The sequence below is a fragment of the Centroberyx affinis genome, unplaced genomic scaffold (assembly GCF_046629955.1).
Source record: "Centroberyx affinis isolate AG114_WGS23_722 - 3 ecotype Tasmania unplaced genomic scaffold, CSIRO-AGI_Caff_v1 ptg007210l_1, whole genome shotgun sequence".
Classification (NCBI taxonomy): Eukaryota; Metazoa; Chordata; class Actinopteri; order Beryciformes; family Berycidae; genus Centroberyx; species Centroberyx affinis.
Genome location: NW_027283646.1, coordinates 204067 through 224807, shown reverse-complemented (window position 1 = coordinate 224807; position 20741 = coordinate 204067). Strand labels below are relative to the sequence as shown.

Sequence of the window (20741 nt, the reverse complement as noted above, 5' to 3'; positions counted from 1 at the left end):
TTTTCTAGATCTGAAGAAAAGTTTGCGTGGCTTCTCACAAAAAGTCATATAACTTATGAATGGATTCATGTAAAACCATCAAACTTTGTGGCCAATCAGCAGACAGAAAAGAGGCAAACCCTCCATTATTGGCCCAGTCAAACAACATGGAGGCACTGGAGATCATATTTTCGGTTTAGAAATAACCATCCTGCCAATTTTTCCAAAACTTGGTCCAGTGGTTGAAGGGCAGCACTAATGGAAACTGACTGGCTAAAATGCTTAAAGGTGGCAAGAATTTGAACAGGCAGATCTCATGTCCCATCTCAGGTACAGTCATGGAATTGTTAAACAAGTTGTTAAAGTGGCATGGAAGAAATTATTACTTTAGGTGAAAATGACATGGAACTGGCATATACTGACAATTGCATAGTGTTGGCGGAGGTGAGGGCTCTACTGAGTGCCATCTAGTTCTGCCTGATTTAATGATAAAGTGACACTTTATTGATGCGTGACCTCTCCTTCACCTGGGCTCAGCTGAACCCAAGTCTACTTTTCCCTTTAGTAAGTTAGCCCTGCGTCTGTAAGGCATCGCTGTGGGCTTAGACAGCCTTTACACTGCCTGTGGCTACAAGGCGTAACCAGTAAAAGCGCTACTAGACCTGTAGGGGGGAGCAGGCCGCTGGAGATGTATCTCAAGCCCCAGCAAAATCCCACGAAGAAGGAGCGACCTGGCTAGTAGAGTGGAAAAAAGGAAACAGGGCTGAGGAACTACTCCTGTTTACAACAACATTATGGAGCCAAAATGGATAAATACCATTTGCAACTGTGTTTTATTGACTGGATTCACGTTATGTGTTGTATTTGGTGAGTAATGTACCCTTAGCTGGGAAACATTTCCATTTGTAAATGTTTCATTTTGAGCTAATGTGTTGGGTTGGATGTCAGGTTAGCTAGCTAACGTTAACGTTATCTCGCATCTCTTGTACGGAGAGACCTCCACGCTAATCTCTATTCAAAAATTATACACATCAATGTGGCCTCGCATATCGGCAAAGATGTATACCTGATGGAACATGGTTTAAAACCATTTACGAATTATTATTCTTCTGGTAAATTCGGCATAGAGTTGATCCGCCAAGCCGTATTTTAATTCAATAAAATCTCAACAAGAATTGGTTCACACTGTTGGCTACCGCCCTTCGTACTGTATTTTGGGAGCGTATGACGGTGGCAACAACAGGCGAAGGAAGTGATACAAATTAAGATTTTGTTGAAATAAGAGTTGCTGGTTGTGTTGTTTTTCTGCCGAATTGAAGAGTGTCTCTTAACAAAACAGAAAAGCTTTTAAGTCTTGTTGTACCACGTAAATTAGGTAGGTTTGCCGATAAACAATGCCACATAAAAAGGCCAGTACTTTGAATGGAGTTTGGCGTAAGTTCTGTCCGTATCGGGGCTAATCAGTAGCTTGGTTGGTAAGCTAACCTGACACACAAGTTAACGTTTGTTCACAGCAATGAACAGCATAATTTATTTCTTACCCTTAACAAACAATTACCTAACGCTAGTTAACATACAGGTGTTTTATAACATTTATAATGTTAACACTGCCGTCTTGCAGGTAGCTCGATTGTTAGTTAGCTACCTGGCTAACGCTAGCTTCTGCAACGTAGATAAATCACTTGGCTCTGTATTTGATGGGTAACATTTTCCTAATCCAGATAGTAAAGGGACTAAGACACATAAGTATGCAATTTCAGATACAAGTAACAACAGTAGTACATGCACATGGTTTTGTCTTAAGAACAAGATTGCAATGACTTGCCATGACCATAACACTGGTCCAATAACACTAATAATGGCTTAAAATTCGTATGCACTATTGCTACTGCTAATGGCTAGCTGTTTACCCAGCACTTGACAACGTTACAAAAGTAACAAAACATTCACATAAACACTCCGTCTAAACCATAATATAGAAATGATTTGCACTCCATTAAGATTCACTCAGCAATTATAGAATTAGCACAAGACTAACTCATTGTACCAAATGGGATTTAATTTGATTTAGTGGATTAAAGATCCAGTTGATGACCAATCATATAATTTCCACCACCACCTGAAAATCAACAGCTTGAAGACTACAGCCCAGAGCAAAAATTGTATCCCTGAAAGTTGGATACTACAAAAAAATGCATTGGAACACACTTTTTTCATAGCACACACCTTCCGGGTCCATTGCTGCGTAGCTACAAAGTCTAACCATTTGACACACTGAGTGGCAGTAACATGAAGTTTGGACAAGTGGGCTACTCGCTGTCTGGTTTGAACCCCTTGCTGGGAAAATCTGGGGGGGGGGGGGGGGGGGGGGGGGGAGAGTGCATGAGAAACACTTCCTTCCTTCCCTTAACAACTATTGTCAAAGTGTCCTTGAGCAAGGCACTTCCTTCAACTGCTCAATTCACAAGTACTAGCTAGTGGCTGATTGCTGACTCCTTTCCAGCTGGAGACTATTTCTTTGTCATCGACTTTTTTATTTATATAAAATTCAATTAGTACAATACACTGTGTTAAAGAATAACGGATAACAGTATTAAAACCCATACCTACCCATCATTCCCCAACCCCTAAGCCTTGCTACCAACCAGTCCCAACAAAGGAAACAGTCCAACACCTTAACCAGACAGATCTACGTAATGGGAGAAAGGGAGGAAAAAAGGGAAATGGGGGCATCAGCTACCCATGATAGACTTATCATGGACTATATGTCACAAAGAATATAGTAAATAAGTTGTGTACAGTCAGAGAATCATATTATGTGCATTGTGTGATGAAAAGGTGCCAAGACCTAGTATGTTCTTTCACTTTGTCAGCCAGATACACCCAAGCACTGATGGGTTGATGTTTAGCGTTATGAAGTCTTGCTACCAGTAGTAAGACTTCATAGACGGCTCCATGTGTACTATAGAAAAACTGTAACCACTGATTATGAGTGAGCGAATGTGGAGGTTGCCACTGAAGGGCTAACAGTGTTTTTTGGTCCCTGTCAAACCAGGAAATGGGGTGAGCGTCTGCTGGAATGAAAGATTTAAAGATGAGTCACCATTTAGGAGCAGCAGTTTTGGGCAATATGGCACTCCAGTTTCATGTAGGTCAGATAAGGTTGTAAACACCAGTTTTCAACCTCGCCACCCCCGGACAATTCCAATATGTATGCATAAAATTTGGCCATCAGAAATTGGGGAACGATGTGTGCCAGAGAAAAGAGCTTTGCTCCTGTTGCATCACATCCAGTCTGAGAGAGCTATTGTGAGGGCAAAAAGTGAAACTCAGGATTCTGTGTTTGTAACAGTGAATGTCAAACAGTAACTTGACACTCCCAACACTGATAAAGGTGAACATGAGTGCAATACCACGTACAGACTTGCATATTGCCCTTGACAGTTTGATTCGACTCGAGGTGACACGCCCCACTGAAAACTGTCAGGGACAATTTATTATTATTATCAATAAGCTACAACAGGCCATGGGATATTGAATTCCCAGTTAAGCTGCGTAGTCTGCTCATCACACAGATAGTCATCATTCTGTTTGGTTGTTGTTTGCTGGGTTCCAGTTCCAGTTTGGTTGTAAATTAGGGGAGTTCACATTTGTAACTCGAATCCTCTAAGACGGAGGGTTTTATCTACCTACTGTACCCGATACATATTGTAATCGCTTTTTAATGCTCAACACCACAACTCATAATGAAACTGGAGAGAAAACCATACCATTTTTGAGGTAGCCTAAAAACAGTAAAATACTAATAGTCATACTTGTAATTAAGACTTGTATATTAGTCAGAAAGCATGAAAAGACATCAAAATGTGTTAATGTGTGCAAATATTGTGAGATGGACTGAATGTTAATTTTTGAAGACTCATGATATTTAGGAAAGAAAAAATCTGATCGTCATTAATTAAGCAATTTATTCCTCCTCCTTTTTTAATCTAGTCATAAGATTGCTGTGTTAACTTTCACAGCAGCGCTAGTGGTAGTGTAAAATTTCCACGTAGAATGCGTTTACACCAGTGATTCTCAACCTTTTTCATATCAAGGACCCCTAATTTACTACACAATAGGACCAGGGACCCCCATTTGATGAGATTTTGTCTCTCAAACCCAAATCTGAGAATATTTTTTATTATTTTAGATACAATCTTGTCCAGAATTCCATGACTGTCTGTATTGTAGGTAGAGAGAAGACAGTGAAACTATGATCAAAGTAGTCATTCTTCTACATTCTCTAATTGTGTTAACTTCTAGTGGTCAAGTTTAACAATTAATCAATTTGCTGGGGATCCCCTGGAGCCCCCTCAAGGACCCCTGGCGGTCCCCGGACCCCACGTTGAGAACCACTGGTTTACGCGACATGCCAGTCCCAGATGGGTGAGGCGAGGCAAGATGCTGCATTTAAGGTACGCAACGGAAGACGGAAGAGGAGTTCCTGCCTCGTTTCCCCTACTGTTATTAATGTGTAGCCTATATTAGTCTGGTCCTGCGCTCAGATGTCTAGTAGCTCCTGTGTCGCGGGGTCCGTCCAATTTTCAGACATTTTTAATTGTATTACGAAAGACTGGTGTCGCAAAGGAAGATTCCCTGGAATTTGGCAAGGTCTTGAGGGGCAGAACTGCCGGATCAACTTTTCTAAAATATCGACTCCGGCTCCCTTTCACACATGACCCCGACACAAAATTTCCAAACGATTTCTGGGTGAAGCTGCACGTGTGAAAGAGGCTATAGACTTTTGGCACTAAATGCACCGTAAAATACACAAATTTGCAATTCCTTACAATAGAATTATACAATATTCTGATGTGATGAATAAATTTGGACTTCTCACCATAATGAATGCATAGAATGTAAAATTCAGAAGGAGCTTGTATGGTGGCCATCGTGACCTCTCACAGTCAAAACTTCCATGCAGAGCTGACACTGCAAAAACATTGAGCAACCACACTTGCAGACATTATCAGGGATTGCTGTTATTCATTTTCACCATAAAACACAGCTGGCCGTAATCTGTGCTCACATCCACGTATTACCTGTGTTTATAAAAGGTTTAATCATCCCTAATCAAACTAATTGATATCTGAATAACATTAGGATGTAAAACTAGGGATTGGAGAAAAATGCCTAGTGATGGTATTTCTTTACAAAGACAGAGGCAATTTTAAAAGCACATCCTACTTTTAAAGTTTAATCTACAATTTTGTTATTTTTGATTGTATTTGTGTAAATGTGAAATTTGTATTTGTAAACTAGATTTGACAAGTGACGGCGGTTGTGAAAAGAACAGCTGACAGCTGGGAAAAGACCATGTGACATCTAGGGAAGTCATGCTGTCTGTCTGACCATGCGGCTAATGTTGGTGTGATGTTTCCATAATTTCATGATTCATCATTACTACACTTGGTGTCTATGGGAAGCTCTTAAAGCTGCCCCGGGCAACTTTGCACTTTGGTGGCCCCAAGAAGCGAGAGGTTATCTTGTTGAATATTTGAAAGTTTGAAGGACTTCATTACCCAGAAATCTTGTAAGGTGATGTCAGAAAAGGTCTTCTTAGTATCTGGTGGGGTGGAGGTGGTTCGCGCTCAATTCAGCTTTCTCTGAACGGAGCGCTTGTTCGTTGCTGTTTAGGAGACACTTTGGGATTTCACTCTTAAGTTTTCATTCGTCACTTCATGTGTGGAGAAGATCTCCCACCTGTGACCACACTGACACCAGCATTTCATTTGGGCAAATAGGATACAGTGTCTCAATTATGGGTGATGGAACACTCGTTTCTGTCGTGATTGAGGTTGTCCAGCTTTAACCTAAATTGATTCTACTGCAACATTTTGAGTGGAGTTCACATTAGTATGCATGAATAAGTATTATCATCATCCTGGGTTTTAATGAGCCCTCTGACGGACTGGCCAGTGTATGCTGGGATAAGCTCCAGCCCGCCATGACCCTGAGTAGGACTAAGTGGGTAAGACAATGAATGGGTTTGAATAGTTTTAGTGTTGGATCTTATAAATGCTTTTAAGAGGCTTTTCCACCTTGCTAAAAATACAATTCTGGGGGGAACATTGACCCGATGTATTTTTTTGGCATGAAAAAGGTACAATTTGGAGATATTTAACATCCAGTCCAAAATATCAGCTGTCAGCAGCTTCAATCTAAACCAATATTGCTACCAACCTTAAAAAAACAGATCAGTCGATCCATAGGTTGTAGCACTCTGCTTCATATTAGTAACTAAAACCAGGACACTTCCCTTCCCTGTTCCCTCATGTCAACAGGTCCAAAACCCACGTCTGCGGTCGACATATATGCGCCCACTGAAGTGATCGTTGAGAACGGCACCACGGGAATCCTTAAATGTTCTTTCAAGTCCAAAGACGTAGTCAGCAGCGCCACCACAGTGACCTGGAGTTTCCGACCGAGTCGATCCGACACTCCGTCCTCTGTTTCTCCGTCCTCTGTAAGTCCAGCCCGGTCTTATCTGCTCTGTGAAGCTTTCCCAAAGCTGCAGGATGTTTTCCTACTATTGTCTGACACATGAAGAGGGTTCAGCTGCTCCTCAGGTTAAATGGTCGACATCATAACAAGAGCACAGTGGGCAAGTCCTCCCAGTTTGATTTTAACACAGCGGGTCACAATTTTAATGAAGATACAATTTCAATACTATATATTTATTGATATGTGAATATCATATGCACAATGACATCTTTTTAAATCACTTCTTAAGATGCAGTTTCATAGACTTGCTTTTATGTAATTGAGTTTTTTTTTAATCTTGCCCAATTTTAATCTTTTAATAGGATTTATTTTTCTTTCATTCTTGTGTTTTTGTTTTATTTCATCTGATTTTCATATTCATATTTTTATCTCCTCATTATGGGTTTTACTTTTCTTGTTTATGCCTTCCAGTAACGCACTTGTGCTGCAGTGTTTCCCATACAGTGTTAAGATTGGACGGGTGAACTACATAGATTTTTACAATTATTAATACATGATTATTGTTATATGTCTGTGCTCTGATGCACTACACTTGAAATGAGTTGAGACATAGCACTAAACATTTTGTTTTTTTTGTGGTTTACTCTGGGCAGCAGCTTCTGTCATATGGAATCCGGAAAGAGCGTGGGGTGGGGGTGTACTTACAGTCATGTCTCATCTAAAATACCTGCCCAGTTTTGTTTACAGACCAGCAGGGCGGGGCACCTATCTGTCTGCAGTAATCTCCAACAAGCCGTTTGACACGGCCTGAGGCTTTTTGGTTTGCAGAGCAGTCAGGCCAGAGCAGCTCCTTGCAGTGTCAATGTCATTCAAGCTAACCAAATAACAGCAGGATTTGAAAATATGCACATTTCACATTTCACATTTCAGTAAATTATCAAGCACTTGAGTGAGACGGTTTAACCCGCAGCATTCGCCCTATTGCTCATTTGCGAAAGAGATATGAATTTAATACCACTAACTATTAATCCAGAAGTCTTTTCCTCAAAATTCAGGAAACGTTTCATTAGAATAAGTAATTGTTGCCTTGTAGCTCTCTTTACACAGCTGACACCACTAAAAATGCCAAGGCTGTGGCTTGGCAAAAGCTAAGGCACTGCAGGTTTCATCTGCAGTCTCATCGCCAGAACCAGATTAGTGTTGATGATGTGCTCTCACTAAGCATAACCCAATTTTGCCAAGTTACAATAATATCTAAAAAAAAAAAAAACGCAAATGTGGTACAGTGATATATGATGATGGCAGGAACTCACTGTCGTATATAGATTTTGTTCACTGCAGGAAAGTGTGCATTTTAAATTGGATGTGAAAAGGCTCACAGCATGAACCTTGAGGAGCTTGAATGCTTGAATTGGACGGTTAAACAGCTGCATGGATCCTGTAGACGATCTGTTTTTTTGTTTTTTTTTCACAGGCCAAAAAGAGACCTCGAATTTGCCAGGCTTCCATGTACAAAGGCATCTTCTTTCCATAAGCCCTGGTTGTCGTGGCTTTTTTTAACATAAAAGCAGAAGTTAACTTGGCCTCAGTCATGAGTTTGTTTGCTTCTGACCTATAAAAACAAAATGTAAAAAGTTTCTATAATGTAATAACATTTTGCACATAATGTAACAAGACACACTTGAGCTGCATAATGTCCTGCCTTAATTGCCACAATATATTTACCATAACCAGTTATGCTAATGCGGTAATTAATGAAGCTAATTAATGCATTAATTAGCAAATATTTCTATGTCAGCATACTTGTCTTTAAATAACACATTCACATGGGTGGTATTAATATGAAGTCTGTATCTTAAAGCATTTAAGGAGCTATAGTAGTTTTAAGAAAATCAGTTTTTCCTCATTAATATGCAAAATAGTATGCTCCAAAATCTAATCAGGTCATCTGCTCTATAGGGGGAACCTGTGGTGTCAGGATGAAGGTTCTATCATATATTGTTCTTGAGGTATTGTGTTCACAACAATGTGTCTTCACACAGACAGACAGACAGATAGATGCCACCATGACGACATAATGTCCCATATACCATGCACCATGGTGGAGGGACTTAATAAGAAAAGAAAAGAAAAATGACACCTAAATTGTAAGAGCAAATGCTGGTTTTATTCAGATGTGATTAAAGCTTCTTTTACATGGTAGTATATGACAAGCTGTAAATACCTGTTATCAAGTTCCCTAAAATTCACAGCATCATCTACAACTTTCATGTTTGTCATGATGCGTCTTTCTTGGCTAGGTCTCTGTGCAAAATGGGTCTGAAACTGGTGTGGCTACAAATTACGGGAACAGAAAGCACATTTCTTGCAAGTATCTAAGTAGAAAAGGTCAAAACAGAACTCATAATATACACAAGATAACTGGACTATCTTATGGTTTGCTCTACCTCTCAGTCTATGGTCTCAAAATATATTAATGGAACTAAATATCTTTGATTCACAAAAATTGATACAATTGGGCAAAGCAAGGTGAAATTCCAGTAAACTGAAGAACTTAATCTGAGTGCGATTATTCTGTTGTAAGATGCATCTAATTTAAAAATGAATTTGAAAATGAAAATTGTTTTGTTCTCATAACGAAAATTCTATTTTCATTCTCAATCTCTGGTTGATACTAGTGAATACAAACATTTTTGCCACGTACAGTATACAGCCAAACAATACAGATCAGAGTCTTGGTTTTCTGGAGTGTAGCTTCAAGAGGCTCGTTCATGTTGCCAGATATTACCGAATAAAATATCTGAATTGTGTTTTAGGCTGGACTTTCACTATAAAGCTCAGGCATCCTGCGCACACTGCTGACTTTAATTTCCTCTTCTCCATAGATTTTCTACTTTAGCCAAGGGAGGGAATTCCCAGGGCCCGAGTTCAAAGATCGAGTGCAGTTTATTGGTGACCTCAACAGGAAGGACGCCTCAATACAGCTGAGCCAGGCTCAGTTCAGCGACAACGGTACCTACTTCTGTGACGTGAAGAACCCCCCGGACATATCGGGCACACCGGCGCAGACCGAGCTCAGGGTCGTTCTGAAAGGTAAATAGGCTCATTTTTATGATTTGGTTTATATTTTCAAACAAGTGCAATTATGCAGACTTCCTCCAGGTTCTCCAAAGTCTGGATAGATTTAATTAAACAGTATTTCCTGCAACACGGGGCTCACTTTTTCCATGTTGAAAATGAATTTGACTTGACTGTAATTATAATGAATAATGAATTTGACTTTGACTATAATCAACACACCAGAAGCAATTTGCCAATACATTTGGGAATATGTTTAGGCCGTGATTACATAGGACACATTTTTGAACACATCTGCACCAAACTATGCGCTTGGCATTTTGGGCTGCTATTAATATATATATATCAAACTATTAAAGGAAATATAGACATTTGAAAATGCTCCAGTTTCCCATTACTTCCATTGTGTACATAACAGCCAAAAATTCATTTTTTGAGAAATCACGATGAAACTGCATACAGGTCATCTACAATGTCTACTGAACATGTCATTTAATTGTCATGAGGATTGGTCTCACAGTAAGTGAGAATTTACAGTAGATGCATACAGTATTGTTTGTATTAAGACATGCACAGCTCAGTCAGTTTTGCAGGTATTGGCAAGCCTTATCGATCATTTTTTAAACGGAGCATAAAGATGCCTGTGGGCAATTTTGGTGTAATTTGGACATACAGTAATAAAGTTAAAATTCGTTTTACAGTTTTTGAAAAAATCAGAGTAATAATTCCCAAATACTTGCAGTGTACAAAAGTTTCCCCTCCATTGAGCCATCAAACTCAGAAAGTTTCAGGCCTTTAGCACAAACGGCTGATTCTTTGTGGTTTGTTAAAGTTTTAAACTTTGAACTGTTACTGTAGCGCCACCATTAGGCCAAACTAGGTATACTGAAATTCCATATTTCAGTATACCTAGTTTTGGACTATATTGTAATTGCCTGCAAAGTTTTACACATTTTTGTTCATGGGAACGCAGTTTTAGTCAAAAAGAAAGAAAATGTACACTAACAATATGATGTAACGCTAATGATGTAGCCTAACACTCTTTGTGAGCAATGATTTGAGTTGGAGAACAATGTAACTTTCCAACACTGAACTTCAGTTTAAGAGATACACTCAGAAAAACAGTTGAAGCCACAATCCACGGGAATGGTTAAAAGATAATCACTTCACACAAGTATTTTTTTTTTTTTCAGATTGTTGTAAATGTTCACTAAATATTTCTAAAACAGTCATGTGTATGTTGTGGCCGTGTCTTTTTGTCCAGAATCTCTTCCTCAGAGCAACACTGCTGTTATAGTTGGAGCAGTTTGTGGTGCTGTACTTGGAATCATCCTCATTGCTGTCGTTACCTGCCTTATCATAAAGATAATCACATATGTCACCCGCCATGATTATGAAGGGTAAGTATCATATTTCTACATATGTCACAGTTAGCAGGACCACCATTGATTCCTCTAGTGTCTGATTGGCTCATGTTAGCATAGCCAGACGGTATTTCAATGTACTGCATGTGGGTCAAATTGTTTTCAGCAGAGGATTCAAAATGGCATTAATTAATTTTTAAACATGATTTCTGGCGTTACCACCCAGAAAATGTCAGGTGGTGCAACCATATAAAAAGTTTCAATCATGAACTTTCACTGTATGTACCGCTACTGAAAAGCTAAATACATCATTATACTGTCAAAAATGCATATAACATGTCAAATTAAATTTAACATACCCTTTTTATGGCACTTTTGTTGCATTTCATAGGAACAGCTACTTATATATTCAAGCATAGCACTTTTTTCTGCAGAGATAAATAAAAAGAGGTTAGAGTGTTAAATTGATCGGTGTAGATTATGTAAAGGGCTAAAGTTATATTTCTGAGTTAATCTTTTAGTTGCAATGAGATTTGGTAAATGAAAATAAAAATTCACTGTGGTTGCACCGCCTGACCATGAACAGTAATGCCACCTGACACTGTGCTATATATTAGTAATTGTGCAACTACATTTGAATGGTTGTGGGTATAAAGCAAAACACAGGCAATGCAATTGTGCAACAGTGGTCCTTCAAGTCAAATTCTCTGTGGAAATGTGTTTTAATATTGACAACCATCCCTCCCTGTCAGCCCCCCATGTTATTGTATTGAAAGACAAGGAAACTTTCTTGGATGGATTTCATGCCCTGTTTGGTTGAGCAGTTTGCCTGAATCTTTCTTTTTTCTTCTCAGTTACCTATTTCTCTTACTAAGTCACTCAGTGACATATTTAATCAGCAAACCATAACTTTGCTAAATCTCTCTGCATGGAAGCCAGGTTCACTATCCTTCTGTTTACCTGAGAAGAGCAGTGTGTTTTTGGCTGTTTGAATAATCTGGTGTGTTACTAATCATTACTATCATTAACACGTTTGTTAAAAATAATGCCATGTCAAAGCTAGACATAATTTTCTTGTGTGCTTTAGCTGGGTTGACCATGTCTACCTCACATGCTTAATCCAACCACGCAGCCCTCTCTCACGACTGGCTATATCACATAAGTCTCTGTCTTAAATGACTAACCACAGGTTAAACCAGAAAAATGAGAGGAGATGTCACAGTTGGTCTGACTGGAAAGACGAGATAAGCACCCTGTCCTCAACCACAATTTCTTGCATTATTTAATCGCAGTAATCCATTAAAATCCAAACAAAATATTTCAAACATAATTCACAAATGTTAGAGGTCTAGCAAGAGGGGATTTCATTGTCCGATCGCATTCCACTGAAAGCATGATCCTTTTGACAAAAATGTAATTTTAAAAACAATTTGACTGGAGCTATGAATAGAGAAGCGGAAATGTGGCCAATTCCAGACACCAGGGATCAATTCCGGACACAGGCTGTCTGGCGTGATTTCCGGTCTTTTGCCACAGTTTTCAACGAGTTCCTTACCAAAGGATAAATAATGTGAAATACTACAAATTTGAAAAGCTAAATATCAAATTTCATAAATATCTATAAATATTAAGACATATAAAGACAATCAGTTATTAACTTAACAATGAACAATATGTTCAAACTATTAGATTGTGTTTTGGGCAACTGTGTCCTCGTGGAGAGGATCCATAGTTAACAGTAATGAATATATTGGTAAGTATTAAAATAAGATCCAGTGGGTGGTGATGGAGCCTGATTGAGATGAAGCAGTACAGGTGTGAATTGCCCTGCCACTCATCAGGGGGAGTCGACCTAATCAAATCATATTAACCAACATGGCCTGTAATTGCTTTATTCACTAAGGAGCGTACTCCAGTCTGGAGAAAACATCTGCCACTAGCGACTGAGCTGTTGGCAACATCCAAGCATTTCCCTTTGCTGCTCCGTTTGATGTGGCTCACCAGAACTAATTGTGAGGTCAGCTGAGCCTGTGAACTGCCACATTGGCCTGAATAAAAGCACAAAGCGATCATTGGGGTTGTTGTTTGCAATGGCGCAAGTCACTTTCTTCCATTGCAGCATGTTGACACAACTAATGTCACGGCAGTCCATCCTATTAATATCATATCTAAGCCTTGCTTGTTGTCTAATATTCATCGTCCATCCACGTTTGCCACTCACATTATTCACCTGAAACTAACCACTGTCTTCCTCATCTGTCTCTGTCAGTGGAGTGCATCTTCATCACCAACCTTTGTGATGAAGCATTCAACCTCCTTCATTACTTCCAAGTTTTCAGATTGTCAGAAGGGTGACAGCTTACTTAGATCAAGCCCAGTGTACAGTTTCAATGAGGAACTGCCTGTCTTACTGTACACACTGCTATACAGTGTCTTTGCTAGAAGTGCACCGATACCAGTTTTCCCGAACCTTACAAGCACTGAGTAGACGGGCTGGTACGAGTATCGATCCAAGGACTACTCAATTAACAGCCATTCATGCCGCCTAGTATTGGCTTATCATAAAATATTTACAGGAGCAATTGCATTTATTTTGTTTATTTATTTATTGATCAAATTATGCACTGACCATATAATATAATGATAAAATAAATGATAGTGATAAATGATACTAATAAAATAAAAAAAAATAGGCTACACAACATAGGCTAAAGGATATTGCTTCTCCTGTTTTTTACACTGGTTAAAGCGGAAAAACAGGTTATTGACTCTCAAAAACACCTTATTTATAACAGCTAAATGGCTAGATAAAAACAGCTTATTCAGAATAGGTGAACATAGGTGCTATGCCATTGAACTTCACAAATAGCAGCATTTGAGCATTTTCACATCACAAAACGTTATTCCTCGTGCCAGAAAAGTATTATATTGCACCAGAGTGTGCATGTCATTAAAGTATCAATATCAGGATAGCTTCATTTTCAGATGCTATCGGTGCACCTCTAGTCTTTACCCTGTCACTCCTTTCAGTATCTCTGCCCCTCTGCCACTGTCATTCAAGTTGTTCATACCCCCGTGTCCACATGTCTCATCTCTCACTGTTTTATTTCTGTCTGTCTCCCATTATTTGTGTTCGTCTCTGTGTGTCGCCATTTTTCTGTGCGCCAATGATTCCTGCACCGCCCCCAAATTGCCCCGGCGACTCGTAAACCTAAACTAGATGTACGTCCTTGGAAAGCGTGAGCTCTCATGCTCCACAGCCGCGAAAGAAGGTGGAGTCCAGCATGGAGAGCTCCAGGTGTAACAGTCCCTCGGGCCCAGTACAGGTAGGAGCTGGGGGGGGCTTCGTTTTCTGAGACCTTTTTTTTAAGACCTTCACCTTCTCTCTTGTCAGCAGGACACCTTTGGGAATCCACACTGCACTGTCCTTTGTTGTCTCAAAAGAGAAAATGGCTCGATGTAAAAGGGAATGAAAGTGTCTGGAAGTCATGTGGCTGTGCTGTTTGTCCAATTGGACTGGAAAAATACTCTGCATCTGTCTCCCAGTCCACTAATAATATGTACTGTGAGTTCACACTGCAAGCAACTCAGTTGATTGGTCGCTCTATTCTGATTAATTGTGGGCGGGGCCAGAGGCTCTGATTGCATCTATGTCGCGGTCTGCAGCTACAAAGTTCTGAACAGGCAGATCATGTATTTTTTGCTGCTTTGGTGTTGCCTTTCATACCATTACATCATTTTGATGAGTTAACTAGTCAACTTTATAAATGGACTTCCACTGACTTTGTGTTGCTTACAGTGTGAACGCAGAGTTGGAAAAGTAATCAGTCAATCTGAAAAAGCCACATGGTGTTTGGAGTGTGGCATTTGTTCTTAATCTCTCTTGGAGTTAGGACTAAGGTCAAAATGAATAGACATTAATTCTGGTTAATATTGGCATTGCGTTTTCAGTTCACCTGAAAAATACTCCATTCTGTATCACACTATGGAGCATGTTTTGCGCAGATTGGTGAAAAAAAAGAAAACTTTGGGGAAAAACACTGTTTCCCAAAAAATGCAAGGTGACAAAAAGTCTATGATGACATCCTTGAAGAAAGCTTATATCTCTCTGCCAGGCTTTCAGGTGCATCCACTGCTGTAGCTGATCCAAACTTTTCATTCCCCCACCAAACAGGAATTTGAAGTATGTAAGCTAGTTTAACACAGGATTAGTATAATTAGAATTTGAGATTGTCATTATGCAATATAATAAAATAAAATAGTGAATACTAGGCATGCCTACACCTTACCAATAGAGGGCAGTACCACATGAAATTTGTACCACTATCAAAATAGTATTTTATCCCAAACAGCTGATTTGTTTCCATGTTGACACCATGTAAGATTTGACAGATAATTCAAAAACATGATGAGCTTACTATATAAATATATAGTAATTTGTTTAACTGTGTAGACTGACTTGTCAAATGACCAAATGACTCATTACAGAAGCGTCAGTTTGGGACGCACGTGGAACTGAATACATTGGGTCTAATCATGGCTACTGATTTGAAAAGCTCCAGGCTAATAGATAACTGCTTGCTGGCTGCATCTGCCGTTATTTCCATAACTCGTGGTGTTATGTAGAGTGACCTTTGGCCATTTGACACATGACAGAAAATATTTTTGCAATATGTAACATGAAGATACTTGGCTACATTAGATCAAATGTATCATAGTGTATGACATATTCATACAAGTTAAGTGTAGGGCGTTCAAATGGCGCAGATTTTACAGTCTATCAAAAATAGTGCCATCTTTCACCACCACTAAAGAAAAGAGTAAGTTTCATGTCCATATAACCCACTGTGTGCAAGAGAAGGTCTTATAATTTTTTGCCTTTGTGCCTCAATGATAATGCCGCAACCAGAACAATTTGGGCCACACTGTGTAAGAAACTATTTTATAACACAAAATTGAACATGTATAGCATGCTGTAGTTCTCTTAGACAAATGGGAAACACGTGGGAAAAAAATTGAAAAACAATAGGATTTCTGCCACAAGTCACATTTCAATTTGGAATGGAAAAGAGACATTCACACATTTTGAATGTATCTAGGAGCAGGTTATAAGCTTTTATTTGACTATCAACAAGAAATTCTAACAATCTCATATAATCAACAGAATAAAATTTTTCCCCCTGTGAGGTTTGGATAGACAAGGTTACACTGGACTTCTTGATTGGCTGTTTGGAAGAATACCCAAGGACTGAATACAATTTCAAATAGATTTGTCCTTTATTTGAAGTAACCTTACTTCAGATTGAGTCTGCTAGTGTCTGTCCTTGTGGGGGAATTTGCTGATCATGTTAGAGCAGATCATACGACTCGCCCCGCCATACAATGAATTCCTTGTTGGAAGCAGAGTTCTGGTGGTGAAACTGCAATTCCGTTGTTGTAAATGAGATTTATTTTCTTATCAGCACCTCACAGTGTTTCTCACAGCCTCTAGCTTCAATGTGTCCCCTGATTGGCTGCCTGTTACTAACGGTAGCGTCTAATCTCCCTGGATAGTTAATGTTAGTTGTCCCAATGTTAGTTGAAACTTATCATGCAGCAACACAGCAGATGAGAGCAGCAAAAAAGAACAAAATGAAGACAAAAGATCTGCTCTTGTCTTGTATTGCCTATTTTGACCAATTAAAATTATTCTTGGCTGTTTTTTTTCCAATTAACCCTTGGAAGGTGAGCCAAAATGTTAATTCCAGACATTGGATACACTCATTTATTTAAAACCTTTAAAGACCTGCAGTAGAAGTGGAAGAACGAAGGCCTTCTGTGTATACTCCACAGTTCTCCAGGCACCGCTAGGCCGCTCCATCTGTTCGTGGCCCTCATTGTGATTTGACTTGGACGTGTTTGTATGTTCAGCTGATGCCGTGTCTTTTCCATTCTGCGCTTTTTCTCCCTCTGTTCACAGGGACCGGTGATATATGCCCAGTTGGATCACTCAGGCACCAAAAACCCCAACTCATTCCATAAGATGGAGCCAGTGGTCTATGCTGACATTCGGAAAAACTGAAGAGGAAATTGAGGAATTGGGGGAGCGAAAGAAAAAGAAAAAAAAAAACAGTAAAGTAACAGACCTCTCTGTCAGCTGCTCTTGGGATGGGAGGGAACATGTTAACCAGGACAGAATTGGTGCAGTTTGATTTTTTTTTTATTTTATTTTTTTTTATTTCTTTTGTTCACAGAAAGCATTACATGCCGTTAAAAATACGTATTCATACATTTTCTATTAAGGAAACAACTCGAAGACCTTTGAGAACACTAACAGCATGTATTTGCTTAAGACTACATCAGCCTTGAGGTGTTTTTTTTTTTTTACAATACAGGGATCAAAGTAACAATATGAATGCATTCATCAATATCATTCCATGCGTAAAGAGACTTTTATTTTGTTTTATTTGCCGCGGCTTCGCACCGCAATCGACACAAAAAACACTCCATGCGTTTTGGTTAGATTTGACATTTCTTTCAGTACGTTTGCATGCAACCATCTACGAAATAAACTCGGTACTCCTCAACTAATAGCAAAACAGTAAAAAGAGAAACAGTCTTTGTCATTGTATTACTGTGAATACTTAAATCTTCTGCTAGGTTCTAGCATGTTGTTGTGGTACCTTTTTAAAACACTGCCTCTCTGATTTTCACTTCAGTAGAACGTGTCTTTTTATCACTTTATTTCCCCCCCAGCCGTTGGTTTCCGAACCGATATCGGTCGCTCTTATTGTTCTCTCTTATTTTGAAAAATTGTATATGAACTCTTAGGCGATGCCAGCCCAGATAAGAGGTTTTTTTTCTGTTTGTGTTGCTCGGCATCACACTTCGAGAAATAATTTTGCCTTTTTGTAATGATCGCTAATAAGAGCTGAGAAAAATAAGCTTCACTGCTGGTGTTAAACGCTAATTCTTGGGGCCGTTTTTTTTTTTTTTCTTTCTCAGAGTTTTACTGTTTGTGAGTCAGTTGGAAATATGCATGTAAAAAAAAGAAAATGTTCAACTAAGGTGAAATATCTCTTGAGAAACATTTGATTCTACTAAAACCGGGAACTAAACACTAAATACACTGTTTGCATGCAATGCAATTCATTTATTAACATTATAATCAGCATTATGAAAAATAACCATCCTTGTTTGAATATCTATGCCTTAAAGCAGTGCTTTTTGTTATTTTTTTCAAAGTAATGGGCCAAATGTCTAATATCTGCTCCACTTTGATATTAGGTATGTTCTTTTTAAGATGCTTTTAAGCTTTAAAATGCATTCCAAATCCACCGTTCTTTTGTCTTGAAGCATTTAAAAGCCAAATCTATCTGTTGGAATTATGTTTGTGAATGGGTGGGTCACCCATGAGCATGGTATTTGTGTTGCATCCAGTTTGAATGCCTTTTAGCTTCAGCTTGTGATTCCTCAATGCAGTAAACTTCCATTTTGACCAGTATTTGTATATATTTCTCGCTCATGTAAGATATAGTGCTATTTACTGTAACTCCATTCCTGTCTCGTATGGCTATGGATGTCATGGCAGAGAAAAAGTGGTGTGCTCGAGGACGTCAGGCAGTTGGTGGCATGCTTAATGTTTTCTCTTTTAGTCTTAATTATTTGACTGACAACCAATACTCTGAACCAATGCGTGCAGCGCCTGCAGACAGTATTCAACCCCTTGACTCTTTCTGCATTCTGTGGTGTTACAGCGTGAATTTTGTCAACATCGATTTTTAGTTACTTTAATAAACCAACTGCAGCAGATATTGCTCAGTTTTGATGAGTAGAGTTGATTATTTTAGTGTGAATATAACTAATAATTTTGATTTTGAATTATTTGAAATGCCAACACTGGTGCATTCACTGCCATGTTCACAATTCCTGACGCCAAATGGGAGATATGGGGACCTACAAAAAATTCCCACATGTCCTACTTGTAATTACCACTAGGTGGCTGACGTGAATGTTTTTTCCTAGTCAGCAGCTTGTACTTGTGATAAATCTACGTGAACGTGGCATTGTATAGACGTGTGTTTTGTTCTGAATCATGCACAATCAATTGAATTGGCCACAGGTGGACTCCAATAAAGTTTTTTTCAAGATTTTTCAAGGATATTTAAAGGAATTTGGATGCACCTTAAAGCATAAACCAGCCATTTTTTTTCCCATTTTTCCCATCATTTACAATCATATTGACTGATTCCAAACCAAAATATCGTCAATTGCTTCATACCTGAAAAGGGGCTAAATACCTAAATAAAGGGGCTAAATACCTGTTTACTCAAAACATTTCAGCTTTTCACTTTTCACTAAATTTTAAAAAAAAATGTACAGCAGATGATTCATGATTCAATCCATTTTGAATTCAGGCTGCAACACCACTAAATACAGAAAAAGCCAGAGGGTTGAATACCTTCTGAAGGTGCTGTAGCCTTCCAGATTTTTTTTTTGTTTTTTGTTTTTTTTATCTTAAATGTTCAATTCTTTTAGTTCTTTGTTTGTTCGTCTGTTTCCTAGTTATGTATTTCAGCGTATTCACCGGAATCGAAAAAGAGGAAAACCTGTATGATACTGCCAAACATGATAATGCTGGTCGCTTTTCTTTGTCTTTAGTCGTGACTCGTCGCAGTGTTTAGTGCTGTGTAGAAATCGTGATGTTATCTATAAATTATGAAAGATTTTTCCGATTTGACCGAGCTCAAATGCAACATGTTTGGTGCGCTGGTGTTTTAAGTTTGAATGAATGCAGGTTGTCGCAATATTCATTCCATTCCTGATGTCTTAAAGTGTGTGCTTAGTATTTTTGGATGGTAAATAGTGTGTGTTATTTGATAATTGTTTAGTATGTTATGTTGTAAAATCTGCACTATGTCTTGCATATCAAAGACAACAAACGCCCTGTGATTTTTATTTTCCTTCATCTCCGAACGACCTTTTGTCTCCGTTTTAATGTCTTTAAAAACTGGAATGTTGTACATTTAGTGCCTTTTACATTTCATCTGCTAACTTGAACATCTGCTCAAAATAGAAAAGATAAGATTCATTTATTTTCCTTTATTGTATGTATTTTTTTATACACATAATATCGCTTCTGTATCCACTGTTCAAATTTTATATAAAACCTATTCCTGGCCACGTTCCTGTGCACTCGTTCTCAATATTATATCAACAAAACATTTTTTTCCCATTTATCTCAACAGACAATCTAAAAACCTCTCTCTGTTGAGTCTATACTTGTAGCATTTGTAGAAAGTAGGCAACACACATGCATACACACACCCGAACGTAGGGTAAAAATATGAGTCTTTCTAAATTTATTCATGAATATCATCCAAATTCAGTTTATCAATGTAACCAAATTTGTGATCAGGTCAAATATTTTACAATCCAGGACCAGGAGGAACCCTGTGCAGTATTTCTCACATTTAGTATTTGCTTTTCTTTATGATCAAGCTAGCACAAGTAACTGTAAGCACCTAATAGCATGAATACCCTGCTAATAATCAGGATTGGTCTTAATATTGACATTTAAAGTGGGATATATTTAGAAATGGATCATTTGTTTTTCATGGGTTTTACCCTCCTGGATATTCCTTGTTCACAGGGAAAGCACAAATGGGCACAAGGGATTTTTGCTCCCTGACTGTTGACTGTAAGGCTCCGCCTCCTCCAAGGCTGCCAACAGCTGGCCCCGCCCCACTCCTCACCTAGCCAACCACAAGCCACGTGGCACTGTGCCCCTGCCAATGATTGAGCCTTACTCTCACATGGTGAAAGAGTTGCACATTTAAATGGTAGCAGATGTTT

General features: G+C 38.7%; 1 protein-coding gene across 2 annotated transcripts; it reads left to right on the top strand.

Annotated features, from left to right (window-relative positions):
• Positions 1-717: 717 nt before the first annotated feature.
• Positions 718-20061, top strand: mpzl1l (myelin protein zero-like 1 like). Of its 2 annotated transcripts, none has more exons than XM_071513481.1 (6): positions 718-846; positions 6306-6487; positions 9351-9558; positions 10808-10943; positions 14128-14233; positions 16867-20061. In XM_071513481.1, the coding sequence occupies exons 1-6, from the start codon at positions 774-776 to the stop codon at positions 16966-16968; spliced, it is 807 nt and encodes a 268-aa protein (XP_071369582.1). In that variant the 5' UTR covers positions 718-773; the 3' UTR covers positions 16969-20061. The 2 variants fall into 2 exon arrangements, with proteins under 2 accessions (XP_071369582.1, XP_071369581.1); XM_071513480.1 differs by having other exon boundaries at positions 14128-14254.
• Positions 20062-20741: the final 680 nt, after the last annotated feature.